Genomic DNA, 13,371 nt, shown 5'->3' with positions numbered 1-13,371 from the left:
CCTGTGTGCTGGGTACTCACCATGCGGAAGCGAATGCTATGTCCCCAACCAAAAGTGAGGATAGGAGGGGTGGGAGCTCCCAGGGTTGGTGTAATTGAGGACACGGAGCCACAGGCACCCCCAACAGAGCCCCCAGAGCTCCGTAGGGCATGTGGAGGGGGTGTTCCATAGAGAAGCAAAGATTCCGAAGTGGGGAAGGAGGTGGCTGGACATCAGGGTGGGGGCAAGGGGTCCCGTGTGACTGGAGCAGACAGTGGGAAGTATGAGCCAGGAGACACAGAGCTGTTACCCATCACTCAGGAGTGCCTGGTGTTTTCCCCATCCCCACCTTCTTCTTGGAGCCAGGGGTGGTCTTGGGCTTGCAAATGGGCAGAAACCCAACTCCAGTGGCCTGGGTCTCCATGGGGAGTGTTGGAGCAACTGCACGAAGCTGGTGCTTGGTGCCTCTCAGTTGTCCAGTCCACAAACGTCCTGGCTCATGCTGGTGCCCCAGCTAGTATCACTGCGGCCAGTGGAAGGGGACATCCTGATGACCATCCATCCCCAGATCTCTTCTCAGGACCCCATGGGGGCGGGGAGCTGTGGAGTGTGGGGTGCTATTTCTGGAGTAACAGAAGCAGGGCAGAGCCCAGAGTCCATGCTGGGGCCACAGTGCACAGAGCAGTGGGCGCTGTGGCTTCATGCCCATCTTCCTGACTCCAGGGCAGAGAGAGGGATGATGCTGACAGTACTGGGGGTGAGGTAGGGTCTGAGCTTTAACACTGAAGAGACAACAGTCTGCGAATGACAAGATCTTGGGAGCTCTTGGGTTGGGCGTGCTACCCTCCTCACCAGAGCACCAAGCTGGCAACACTGTCCTCCCACCCATCCCGAGTGAGCCAGGAACCTGGGGACAGCCCAATTTTAGTAGGTACCCAGGTCTGGCAGGTTCCTGCCTACCCAGAATAGCTAGGAAATGGCTCAGTTCACTCATCCACGTCACCCCACAACCAGCCACCAATTTTCTGATATTGAGAATTCAGTGATTTAGCTCTCATACCAAAACAACGTGGTTGGAATTCCATCTGGCTGTTCTTGGATGGAACACAAGGGAAATGTTGACAGTTTGGGGTAGGGAACTTCAGACCATCCTCACTGTGCTGGCAGGATGGAGGTGCCCCAGCATGGCCCCCTGTGCTTCCTTTCCCGAGAGGGGTTGGCACTCCCAACCCTGAGCCATGGTGGGGTGCTGGCTCCTGGTGCTATGGGACACAGTGCATAAAACAGGACATTGTGAGGATAAGACACCTTCCCTCTCAGGGCTTGTCACTGCATGGAGCAGGGAGCCCACAGGGAGCCCTGGGCTAGAGTCAAGGAGCCGGGATATGAGATCAGCTCTGTATCTCTGTCTGGATCACTCTTTGTGGAACCTCCATCTTCTCATCTATAAAATGGGGCTTTGGGGAGGCTCAAATTAACATGGAATGAGAAGATGCTTTAGCTGTTGTGGGGGATTGCACATCACTGCTGGTGCTTAGAACCATGCATGCACTCTGGTCTACAGGAGCTAATTTTCTCCTGTTCTTTGGCAAAGCCTTTCCAGGCATGGATTGATGGGTTAGGGAACCGACCATCTGCAAAATGTCTCAGGAAACACAGCTCCCCAGATTGGAGCTGTGTTCACTTTGACTTCTCTGCCCAGTGACACACACTCTGGTGCCAGCTGGAAACAGCTGGCTCACACAGGCAGCCTGTTACCCATTCCAGTAAAAGCAAGGACTGGCAATGGTGCTAATGTTCACTTAACACCTGCGAAGAGTAGTTCCTGTTGACTCATTCTCCAATCACTGTGGATCGTCCCCTCTTAAAAGATGGAGAAATAGGCTGCAAGAGGTTAATTCACTTGTCTAACATCTGTAGTAAGTGGTTAGCTGGGCATCTGGTGGGGTCCTTGTGAAATTTGGGTGAATAAGTGAATATGAAGTTTGGATAAGTGGTAAAATTAATAGATGGATAGATGGACAGATGGATGCATAAATGGAAAGATGAATAAATAGATGTGGGTAAGCAGGTGGATGAGGCTAGATGGGTGGATGGATGGATGGATGGATATCTGGATGTGGGTGGATAGATGGATAAATGTAGGATGGTTAAATGGATAGATGAATGGATGGATAAGAGTAGATGATTGAGTGGATGGGTGGATAGGTTGATGGGTGGATGGGTGGATGGTTAGGTGGATAGATGTATAGGTGGGTGGGTGCGTTAATGAATGGATGGATGGGTGAATGGAGCAGCAGATGGATAGATACCATCACCCCCATACAAAGTTAAGCTAAAAATAGAAAATGGACATGAAACCATATATAATAGTTTTAGGAGGACATACAAGGTTCTCAGCATATAGACAAGGTCATGAGTGTATAACTCTGTTCCGTGACCAAGGAACAAGCATATGTGGTATGTGGTGTGTGCGAGTGTATGCACACATGTGAGGGGGAGGTGCTTCGCCAGGTGCTTTAACTGTTCTCTCTTTTCATAGCTCATTCCTCTCCTTCCTGTCATCATAACTTTGGGTAGAAGAAGCTGTGCTCTAACCCAACTTTTCAACCCAGTTGAAATATCAACAGCACGTCCTTCCTCCTCTCCTTCTCCATCCCTTCTATCCATTCATCCTTTCTATATAACCATCCATCCATCCACCCCTTCTTCACCCACCCATGCTTCACTCCGTTCTCCAATCCACCCAGCCACCCACCTACCCATCCAACTTTTCCTTCATGCATCCAACAGATGGTGAATGAGCACCTGGTTTGTGTCAAGCACTGTTAGGTACTTGGGATAAAGCCTCAAACAACACAGCCTTCGAGGAGCTTGTATTCAAGTCAGGGATGGGGAGTGAAAGCCAATGAAGAAAAAGGGTCTACAAATCCTACTATAAACTCCCTTTTCCCCAGGATCCCAAAGTGTGGCTCAGGTGACGCTCTCTCCCCAAGTCCCAGAGTGATGACACATCACGGTCCCTCAACCTGCTGGCTGCACATGGGGGGGAAGTGCCGGCCCCCCAAGGTCCACAGCACGGAGGGAAGGGCGCTGATGTGCTAAGTCCACAAGCACCGCCAGGCTAAGGTGGTAAATACCGTCGGGCATTCGAATCAGGCCCAGGTTAATCAATCCTGCTGCTCACCCTTTTAACGTTCCAGCCCTGCTGTGGGAATGTCCCGTTTAACAGCAGCTCTGCTTGTGGCCTTTGTTTCCACCCAAAAATAAATAGGTACCAAGCCTACTAATGGTTTTCCTCTTCCAACTGGCCTTTCAAAATGGGTTGTGAAGGACTAATGCTTTAAGAATATCTGAACACGAGATCTCAATGGCTCTGATGCCTCAAAAGCGTGCTAAGATGGAAATTTGTTTTCCTGCACCGCGTACCACATTGAAAACAGGCTCCAGAGCTGGAGGTGGTGCAGTCGTGCCTTCTAAGAAAACACTCCCAGCCCAACCTGCCCCTGAGCTCACGTCCAAACATCTGAGGATTTCAACCAACATTCTCATCAATGGTCTTATTGGATGGAAAGCAGGCTTTTGAGATGGCAACTGGTGTTTAAGGAGGAGCCTGGGCAGATGCCCGTTCCGGGAGTGTCTGCACCCAGGCGCCGTTTCTACATTGTCAACTCAGCTCCAGAGCTCGGGGGCAGGGGTGCCAGTCGTGGATGCCTACAGCTGGGTGCAAGGCATGGGCCACACCCCATGGTGACCCAGTAGGTGGAGACCCAAAGCAAAAAGGTCTGTGAGTGGCAACACAGGTGCAGTCAGCTGAGGGCCTACTGTGTGCTGGGCATGGGATTCCTGGCAGGGAACAAGCCGGATGTGGTCCCCGTCCTTATCTTAAAATCAGATAATAAAATAAGCACGTGTAATAGATCATTACATGAATGATCTATTCTGGAAGAGAATCATGATCAACAGGCAGCCGTGGCCACAAAGAACTGGCCAGAGTCCAGTTTGGATGAAGGGACATGAGTAGAGCTGAAATTCAGAGAGGAGCTTGGGGAGAGCAGGAGATGAAGTGGGACGCTGGGTGGAGCCTGTCATGCAGGGTCTCACAGGCCAAGAGTCTGGCCTCGATGCTAACCCCACTGTCGGGCCAGGATGTGTTCCTGGCAAGGACCCAGTGGTGCTTCCTCAGGGAAACCTTTTCAGAGGTGGTCCCCGGGACCATGGCCCTCCCACAGCACAGGGGGACACAGCACAGGTGGCAGTCCTGTCGCCCCGTCCCCAGGAGAGGGCGCTGTGGGAGGACAGCCCGGAGACCTCTCTAAGTAGGGGAGGGCCCGTCAGGGACCCCACTGGAGCTCCCTCTCACACCCTCACCCTGGCTCACTCCAAAGAGCAGGTGCTGGGAGCTGGCATTCAGGAAAGCCGAGGCCAGATGAGCATCTCCCTATGTGAACCACAGATGGGAAATGGGAGCGTGTAGCCCAGAGTGGTCTGAACCCTCCCCAGTGCGCCTGATGGGAGGTGGGGTCCCTGGGGAAGAGACTCCCCACCTGGATTCTCCAAGACCCTGCAGGAGGCATGGTGGCTCTGCATCGGGTCCCAAGCATTCCAATGCTGCCCAAACCGGAACCAATTCAGGAGAGAAAGGGGCAGCGGGTGGGGACCTGCTTTCTGGGAAGAATCCAGAACAGGGGGAGAAAGCCAGGGAGGAGTACCTGCAGGGAGCTCTTCACCTCTATCCCCTCATATCCTCCTGCAGCCCCAGCTTGGGGTCCTACCCCGCCATCACACACTGTAGACACGGCCCGTGCATCAAGGACTATTCCACCACTGAGGACCCTGGTGTGTAGTATCTTTTCCAGGCCCGCTCCTTGCTGCCTACCCCAAGCCTCTTTTACTTTGTGTGGGTCCAGGTGGAGTGGCCCCAGGGCCAGTTTGCCTATTGCAGAGAAACTGGGTCCCCTTGGTCCTCAAGACCCACTTCCCCTGCCTAGAAGTCAAAGAGGAGCACCCCCCCCCCCATGCCCAACCCACTACTCTCCTCTTAGCTCTCAATCCTGGGGCAAACCAGCCCTGAGTTTGGCTTAAATGAGGGGTAGATTGAATGAATGAATCATCCCTGAGCATAGGCAGGTGCCACAGGAGGCTGGCGGTGTCCTCTCAGGCGGGAACCTGGCGGGCTGTTCTGCTTTTCCTGCCTTCTTTCCCACGACAGGCAGGTGACCCAGACTGCCCTTCCTCTCTGTGAGTCCACTGGCTTGCCAGGATGTTACCTTAGACCACAGCGGTCACACAGCATGCCTCTTGCAGATGTCACCTGCTCCAGATGTCATCCTGGCTTGCCTGAAGATGCATGACATCCATCCCAGGGAACATCTGGCTCTTTGGGACGAGGCCCAAAGTGGATTTTCTTGTCTGTGCACATCAATTTGTAGCTTCTGGGCAAGGAGGTAATGTAGGGCCACTAAGCAAGGCCACCTGTGACCTCCATCTGTGGCTTGAACGTGGTTGTAGAAGTCTCTGGGGGGGAGGAAGAGCAGAGCATGAGGACAGAAGATGACCTCTCTCTTTTGGAGCCCAAGTGGGTACCCAGAAAATCTCATGTGACCAGCCCAGTGTCCTGCCCACCCAGTGTCCTATGTGCATTAGGGTGGGCTCTGGCCCCTGGGGTCAAGGTCAGTGTTTGTCCACATCATGCTTGTAGAGGTCAGGGTAGACATGGCGCGTGTCATGGCCTCCAGCTCCACATGTGTAGACACAGGCCCTCCTGGCTAAGTCCCACAATCGTGACAGCGAACTGGAAAGTGGGAGGTACACAACATGGCACCGTCACACTCTGTGAGCTTGTCCAAGCCCAGGCAACAGCAGGTATCATTTACCGAGGGTACAGATATGGGTAGAGCATGGGACAAAAGGAACACGGAGCGTTCACATCAACTCCTACAAGCGAGTGGTTGTGTCAGCTTCCGAAATCCTCCCTACAGGCCTGTTCCGAAGCAGCCCCCGCCCACAGGTGAAAACTTCTTCCTCACAGAAACCTCAAGGGCCCATCCGCAGACTCCCAGGCCACAGTATCTGCGGTCAAGAGGAGAGCCTTACTTGGGGACCCTACCCTCCATGGTCATGAGTTTCCGACTCGAGCAGGCCCCTCCTGAGACCCAGGTGTCATTCCCCAGATTGAAATCCATGCCCAGAGCCATCCACGTACTTTCTCTGCAGCTCCCAACACAGGAAGACAAGCCAGCATGACACCCGGGACTGTCCCTGGTTAGGACGAGGGTGGGCGTGCTCTCTTTCCCCTGCCCAGACATGGCGGGCTCTGGTCACCTGTCACAATGGTGCAGGGACGTCCTCATGGAAACCACGTGACCCCTTTGTGAATGTGCCCTGGCGCACGCATAGCCCTTTTAGGGCCGGCTGGGGTGTGTCTTGGACCTTGGCCTGGGGACATTTGCTCTTTGTGAAATAACTTAAAACAAGAAGGCAGACCCACTTCTGGTGAGAAGTTAGCAAGGCCAGGGCGGCTGGGGCAGCCACTCCTGTGATCACCAGACCTCTTCACGATGGTGCAATTTTCTCACCCAGAGGACCTGGGAGGCACAGCGGAGCCAGTAAAATGCCAGAGACCCAGGGTATGCCCCAATTTCTGCATCACTGGGGTCTTTTTTAAAGATTAATAGAGGGATCCCTGGGTGGCGCAGTGGTTTGGCGCCTGCCTTTGGCCCAGGTCGCAATCCTGGAGACCCGGGATCGAATCCAACGTTAGGCTCCCGGTGCATGGAGCCTGCTTCTCCCTCTGCCTATGTCTCTGCCTCTCTCTCTCTCTCTGTGTGTGACTATCATAAATAAATAAAAATTAAAAAAAAAATAAAGATCAATAGATTTATTAGAGAGAGAATACACATAGGTCTGCAGGTGCACGGGGAAGAGAGGCAGAGGGGAGAGAGTCCTAGGCAGGCTCCTTGCTCAGCACGGAGCCCAACGCGGGGCTCCATGCCAGGACCCTGAGATCACCACCTGAGCTGAAACCAAGAGTCAGACGCTTGACCCACTGAGCCACCCAGGAGCCCACTGATTTTTATTTTTCTAAGAGTTGTGCTAAAGTACACATAACATACAATTATAAATTTGACTGTGTTTGAGCACACAGTTCTGTGTTACTAAAGCACATTCACACTGTTGTGCAGCCATCCCCACCATCCATCTCCAGTACTGTCCATCATCCCAGAGGCTCCATCCTCCTGAGACATGGACCCTGTCCCTCCCCCTGTGACCACCGTCCACTCTCTGTCCCCAGGAGACACTGACTCCGTCCCTCCCCCAGCCCTGTGACCACAGTCCACTCTCTGTCCCCAGGAGACACTGATCCCAGCCCTCCCCCGGCCCTGTGACCACCGTACACCGTCCTACTTAGGAATGTGGCTCCAGGTCTCTGCCATCAGTGGAATCACACCAGGAACACCTACCTCCCTTGGCTGACTGGCTTCTTTCACTGAGTTGATGTCCTCAGGATTCATCCATGTTGTGGCAGGTGTCAGAATGTCCTTCTCTTTAAGGCTGGATCGTAGTCCACTGTGGGGATGGACCACACTGTGTTTATCCGTTTATCCTTGGCCGGATCCTTGGGTCATGTCCGTCTCGGCTGTTGGGAGCAGTGCTGCTGTGGACAGCGTGTGCGAACGTGTTGGAGACTCTGCTCTATCTGTTCTCCGGGGAGGGCTCCCAGAAGTGAGGTGCTGGAGCTCCCTGAGTCTCTTATCCCCGGACGCTGTCCCCACGCATCTTCATGTCTTACCCCATCTGGAATCAGGGGCTCCCACGGGGTCTGCTCACAGCCCAGCGTGGTGGGGTGGGGTGGGCTGCGGGCCGGGGTGTGACGTGCCCCGTCTCAGGATGTGACCCTCTCCCTCTGTCTGCCCCTCCCTTTCAGGCCGGCTTTCCCGCCTGGCGCCAGCAGGGATGCGCTGTCGGCCTTCGAGTACCCGGAGCCCAAGCGGAAGTTGTACAGCGCGGTGCCAGGGAGGCTCTTCGTCGTCGTCAAGCCATACCACCCTCAGGTCGACGGCGAGATCCCCCTTCACCGTGGTGACAGGGTCAAAGGTCAGTGTCCACCCTGCTTCTGGGGCCAGGGCCCCAGTTGACCAGCCCTGTTGGGGTGTTGGCGTCTGAGGCACTGAGGGACACCCGGAGCCCAGGCAGGCAGAACTGGGAGCAGACTGGGCTTGGCAGCCATCGCCGTGTCTGCTAGGGAAGGAGCACACCCATCTGGAATGAGAGTCCGTCGCGGAAAGTGCGGGGGAGAGAGGCGGAGTTCCTTTATCCCCAGGAAGGCATGGAGGGCCCCTGGAAGAAGTGACACGGGGAGGGCACCTCGCACAGGTCGGATCTGGGCCTGTCTTGTTGGGAGTCGGGAGGGGAGTCTGGGTGGACCGTCCAGCACAGCCTGGAGCCTGCAGCGTTCCTGGGACGGAGGTCCACTGGGTCGGATGGAAGGGTTCCCAAAGCAGAATCCTGGGAAATGTGCTTGAAAAGCTTTGAAGGGCTCCGTGCGCACCAGGCCACGGAGCTAGACTTTGTTCCCAGGGTCCTGGGGAGCCAGCGGTGGTTTCTGAGCAGGGAGTTCAGGGATGCAAGGCCGTTACGGAAGATGGGTATAGGTAGGGCATGTACAGGAGGTGTGCAGTGGTGTAGCCTGGCCCTGTGGTGTTGAGGCCCTGCGAGGACACAGGAGAGCCCCAGGCGTGGGCGGCAGGTGGCATGGGGGCATCTGAACCCACCAGCTAGGGCAAGAAAGGGTGCAGCACGCGTGACTGGCCATACAAGGGCCCTGTCCCCGGAGGACAGGTTTCCAGAAAATGCATGGCAGGCGATGAATGGTATGCCCCTTCGAGGTCGGCAGGCCAGGGCCACATGCCGGGCCCCACCTTGTCACCACCGGGCCTGGGCTGGTGTGTAACCCAGCGCTCTTCCCTGTACCCCGTGCTACCCTGCTGGGCTTTGCAAGTTTCTGATGACAGGTGGAGCCCTGTTCTCTCACGGCTCCTCTTGGTCGTCCAGCCGCACGCATACTTGGCCATCTGGTAGCATGCGCCAGTCCCAGGGGCTCTGTTCCTGTTCTTTCTGGTGTTTGTCTTCAACTTAGATCACCTCTATCGATCTATTTCCAATACTCTTTCCTGCACAATGTTCCCTTCACTTATTAAGTCCATTTTGCAAATGTTTTAATTTCAGAAGTCGTGTTTATTTATTTTTTTAAAAATTTTATTTATTTGTTCATGAGAGACACAGAGAGGCAGAAACAGGCAGAGGAAGAAGCAGACTCCACGCAGGGAGCCCGATGTGGGACTCGATCCCGGGACTCCAGGATCACGCCCTGAGCTGAAGGCAGGCACTCAACCACTGAGCCACCCAGGGATCCGAGAAGTCACGTGTTTAAACTCTTAAGAGTTTCCATGGTTTTTTTTTTTTTTTTAAATCATTTCTTTTTTTGGTTAGACTTCCCACCTGTCTGTTGTGGTTTCTTGCTCCCTGAGAGCCTGTGCCGGGCTAGGTCTCTGGCATGTGGGGTCAGCACACCAAGGCCCCCGTCTGCTAGCCCACTGTCAGGGCCACCTTGGGCTGGGCTTGTTCATTTTTCTCCCCTCTTGTGAGAACAGGCTCCATCCTCCTGGGTCTTCATGTGTCTGGTGATCCTCTATCGCATCCTGGACATTGGGCAAGTTAGGTTGTGGCCATCCTGGCCTCGGTTAGTTTTCTTCCATTTTGGTGGGTTGCCTGGGTGACAGTTCCGGGCCAGCTGAGATCTGGAGTCCAGCTGAGCTGCTCCGTGTCTGCTCTAGAGGCACACGGTCCATGAGGGACGTGGTGAAGCTGTCTGCTGGCCCCTCTCGGCCTCCTTCCCCCTGTGGGGACACCCTCCAGGGTACATGTGTTCCCGACTTTGTCCTTCAAACTGCTCAGACTGATGGTCTTCCCTGCAGGCCCCTCCCTCCACCGGCAGCCCTGCTTTGTGGACCAAGTGCAGGTTCCAGGCCATGGACAGGAGTTCTCCGCTCCACCTCCCCTCTTGCAGGCCAGCAGGCATCCCACCAGGCCTGTCCGCCCCTCCGCACATTCCGGCCCGTTTCCCACTGCACTCAGGGTTCACAGCTGCCTTCCCTGGTGTCCGACAGGGCCATGCCCATCACACCTATAAGCAGAAGCCCCCGTGCTGTCCCTATTTTACTGCGATATTCTTGTCAACTTTCAAATCATAAACATTCAAGTTATAAATGTAGACATTCCTATGACCTGCAACTTTAATTTTAGCCCCAGAATGCATCACAGGGTAGGCTTTCTCCCCTGTGTGTGATCGGTTTCCAGGTGTCCCCGCGACAAGGACGCTGCCTCTGCAGACGGGTTGGCTGGCGGCTCCGCCCTGGCCCTCACACAGGGCCCCAGGCAGCCGGCGACAGAAATGTGTTGCTGAGTGCCTGGGGCCCCCGGGCTGCTGTCTGTGCTTGTGCTGCCGCTGCGGCCATGCATCTTCCTGGCACATCCCCTGTGCCACGGCTGTGGAGGGCGTGCTGGAGGTGCCCCGGGGACACCTGGCTCCTGGCAGAGCTGAGGGGCCAGGCCACCTTCCCCCAGCCCCCCAGGAGACCCACCTCTAGGAACAGCCACTATTCTGAGAAAGCTGGGAAGGGCAGGCCCCCCCAGACCTGCTGCATCCAGTAGCTCTTGAATGAGTACCACTGGGTAGTGACGCGCGGTCAGCCCAAGCCCAGGGAGGCCAATGGCTTATGTGAAGTCAGAGGCCCACCCTGTGGCCCCCAACATACCACCTGGGGCTCCCCGCGTGGCCCAACTCTGAAATGGGCTAAGTCTCGGCCCACAGCCCTGGACTTTGATTCCTTGGAGGCCCACTGTGCCCTGTACCCCCAGGCCCACGAGGGGCTTCAGGCCAGCCTGGCAGGTGCCTGAGGAGCCTGCCTAGTGACACTGGCCGGTCACTTCATATGTGAGAGCTCCATGTCAGTGACAGTAACAGAGGAGTGGAAACCATCAGTGAGCCCCTACTGTTTACTGTGCAGACTCCTGGGTGTGTCATATATGGTTTTACGTGTGACCTTCATAGAAACTGTGGGCCAAAGGCATCAGTTTGCTCAGGTGTCACAAAGTCTCTTAGTCTGGGCAGCTTGAATGACAGGATTCACCGTCCGCCAGTCCTGGAGGCCAACGCCCGAGGTCCAGGTGTGGGCAGGCGTGTCCTCCTGGAGCCTCTCTGTGTGTGTGTGTGGACAGCCGTGCTCTCCCTGGGTCCTCACGGGGTCGTCTCTCCATGTGTGTCTGTGTCCTGATGCCCTCTTCCTGTAGGGACCCCAGTCACACTGGATCAGGACCTCCTTGGTGACCTCATGTTACCTTAATCACCTCTTCAAAGACCTGATCTCCAAGTAGAACCCTATTCGGAGGTGCTCAGGGTCAGGGCTCCAACACAGGAATTTGGGCCATAATTCGGCCCGAGCACCTGTCTTGCAGATGCAATACCTGTGGTGAAGAACTCCCAGTCTCCCACAGCTGATTACGGGGTGCTTGGGGCTACAGATCTAGTTGGTCTGGACCCCGAGCCCACACTGGTCCCACCTCTCCCTGCTTTGTCCCAACTGCTCCCTCTGTATTCCGGGACTGCAGGGAGCTGGGCCTGTCTCCCACCGAGAGCAGAAATGATGGAGGCCAGCTCCCCAACTTGCACCTCAAAGGATGGCTGCAAAGGGCTTCTGTCCTGAAGACTGCCGGGTGGGCCATGCAGGCCACTGGCAGTTGCCGTCCAGCCCATTACACTGGCCAGCGTCCCCTTCCTCCCAGCCGTGCTGTGCAGCCCCTGGCATTCTGGCTGCCTGGCTGGTGGCTCTTGGAGACAAGCAGCTGGCGGCGAGCTAGGGGAATTGTCTCCCCTGGACCTCATAGGGTGCACAACAGAAGCAGAAGGCCTGGGTTCCTGGCTGGTAGGGGCAGGAAATCTAGCAGGATTTCTGGGGAGACCGAGCTCACCTCTTCCAGGGGAGTGGAGTCCTGGCTGCAGGCAGGAAGGCCCTGGGGTCCTGCCAATAACCACCAGCTCCCTGGGTGGGCCCTGACTCTCACTGGGCACTCAGGTAGGGTCCTTCCTCAGTGACTGAGATAGGGGTGGGGCGGAGCTTGGCACAGGGGGTGGGGCCTTCTGCAGTGACCGTCCAGCCCAAGCCTGGTGACTGCACAGCTCATCCAGCCACCAGCAGCTACTGGGTTCCCACATACAAGGCAGGGCCGTGTGTCTCTCGAGGGGAGAGACCTGGCATAGCGGCCAGTTAGTGGACAGCTGGACCTCTCTGACCGCTTTGCCTCAGCTGTGGCCTCAGCAAGTGTGTGGGCTTGTAGAGGGCGAGATCATCCATGCAGAATGTCTACTTCTCAGGGCCTTTAATCAGCAATTTATGGGTAAGCCCAACCTAGCTCCCCCTTCTCTCCCAAGGAACACCCTTTCTCACCTGGTCACAGGTGTGCCCTGAGCAGAGGGGCAGACAAAAACCCAAGCATGCAAGCCCAGATGTGCAGCCAGTGGCCCCGGCATACATGGCTGCAGGACTTGCTCGCAGCTCTTTAAGGGCAGAGGGGGCCTATCCTGCTGACAGCCTAATATATCCCAGACGGGACCCAGAGTCCTCCCCGCACCCCCTCCTGTGCACCCCTGCTCCTCCCACCTGTGCCAAGAGGACCACCAGCTAGCGCTCACTCACAAGGCACAGAGAGTGTCCTCGGGCCCTCCCTGGCCTCTTCCCGGCATCCGGGGCATGTCCTCCTGTGTCCCCCTCTCCTCACAGAGCTGAAACTGCCCCAGCATGCAGGGCCTCTCAGCCTTTCCTCTCCTCCGCTGGTCTTAGAATAACAAGAATTTGCTCAGAAGTGTCACCTGGTACCCATTACACACGAAACTGTAGTGTGTCTTCTCTGACTCCCTGGTGGGCCGCCTGGAGAGAAGCCGTGAGCAGGGACAGAGCTCCACACGGAGCTGCGTGCCTCTGCCTCACACATGGAAGCTCTGAATAGTACCGAGCTCCAACACATGAGGGAACCGGAAGCTTTCCTGCATGTCCCATAGATGAGGTGTGACCCAGACGTGTGGCTTTGGCCTGTCCAGCATACGGGCGGGTACCCAGCCTCCTTTTGTTGCAAGGCAGTGCTCCATCCGAGATGACCCTCTCAGATCCGAATTCTTTTGGGGAAACTAAGGTGCATCCTTGCCACCTGGGCTCCTTGGAGTGTAAGGGGCAACAGCAGTTTTTGCAGGAAATACTGCCAGCCGTGCTTGAAACTCCCTGTCTTCACATTTTTACTCTGCAGTGTCCCTCCGCCCCATAGACAGGCTGCCACCCT

At 55.8% G+C, this 13,371-nt stretch overlaps 1 protein-coding gene across 12 annotated transcripts in view; it reads left to right on the top strand.

Annotated features, from left to right (window-relative positions):
* Positions 1-13,371, top strand: part of SHANK2 (SH3 and multiple ankyrin repeat domains 2) — a 510,304-nt gene that overhangs the window by 238,015 nt on the left and 258,918 nt on the right. For all 12 annotated transcript variants that reach the window (XM_072758681.1, XM_072758678.1, XM_072758674.1 and 9 more), the window contains one exon: positions 7,907-8,076. In XM_072758681.1, the coding sequence (XP_072614782.1) occupies positions 7,907-8,076 (170 nt within the window). The remainder of the gene's footprint in view (positions 1-7,906; positions 8,077-13,371) is intronic.

This window comes from Vulpes vulpes, chromosome 5, assembly GCF_048418805.1.
Source record: "Vulpes vulpes isolate BD-2025 chromosome 5, VulVul3, whole genome shotgun sequence".
In the NCBI taxonomy this organism is placed as follows: domain Eukaryota; kingdom Metazoa; phylum Chordata; class Mammalia; order Carnivora; family Canidae; genus Vulpes; species Vulpes vulpes.
This window is presented reverse-complemented; position numbering and strand designations above follow the sequence as displayed.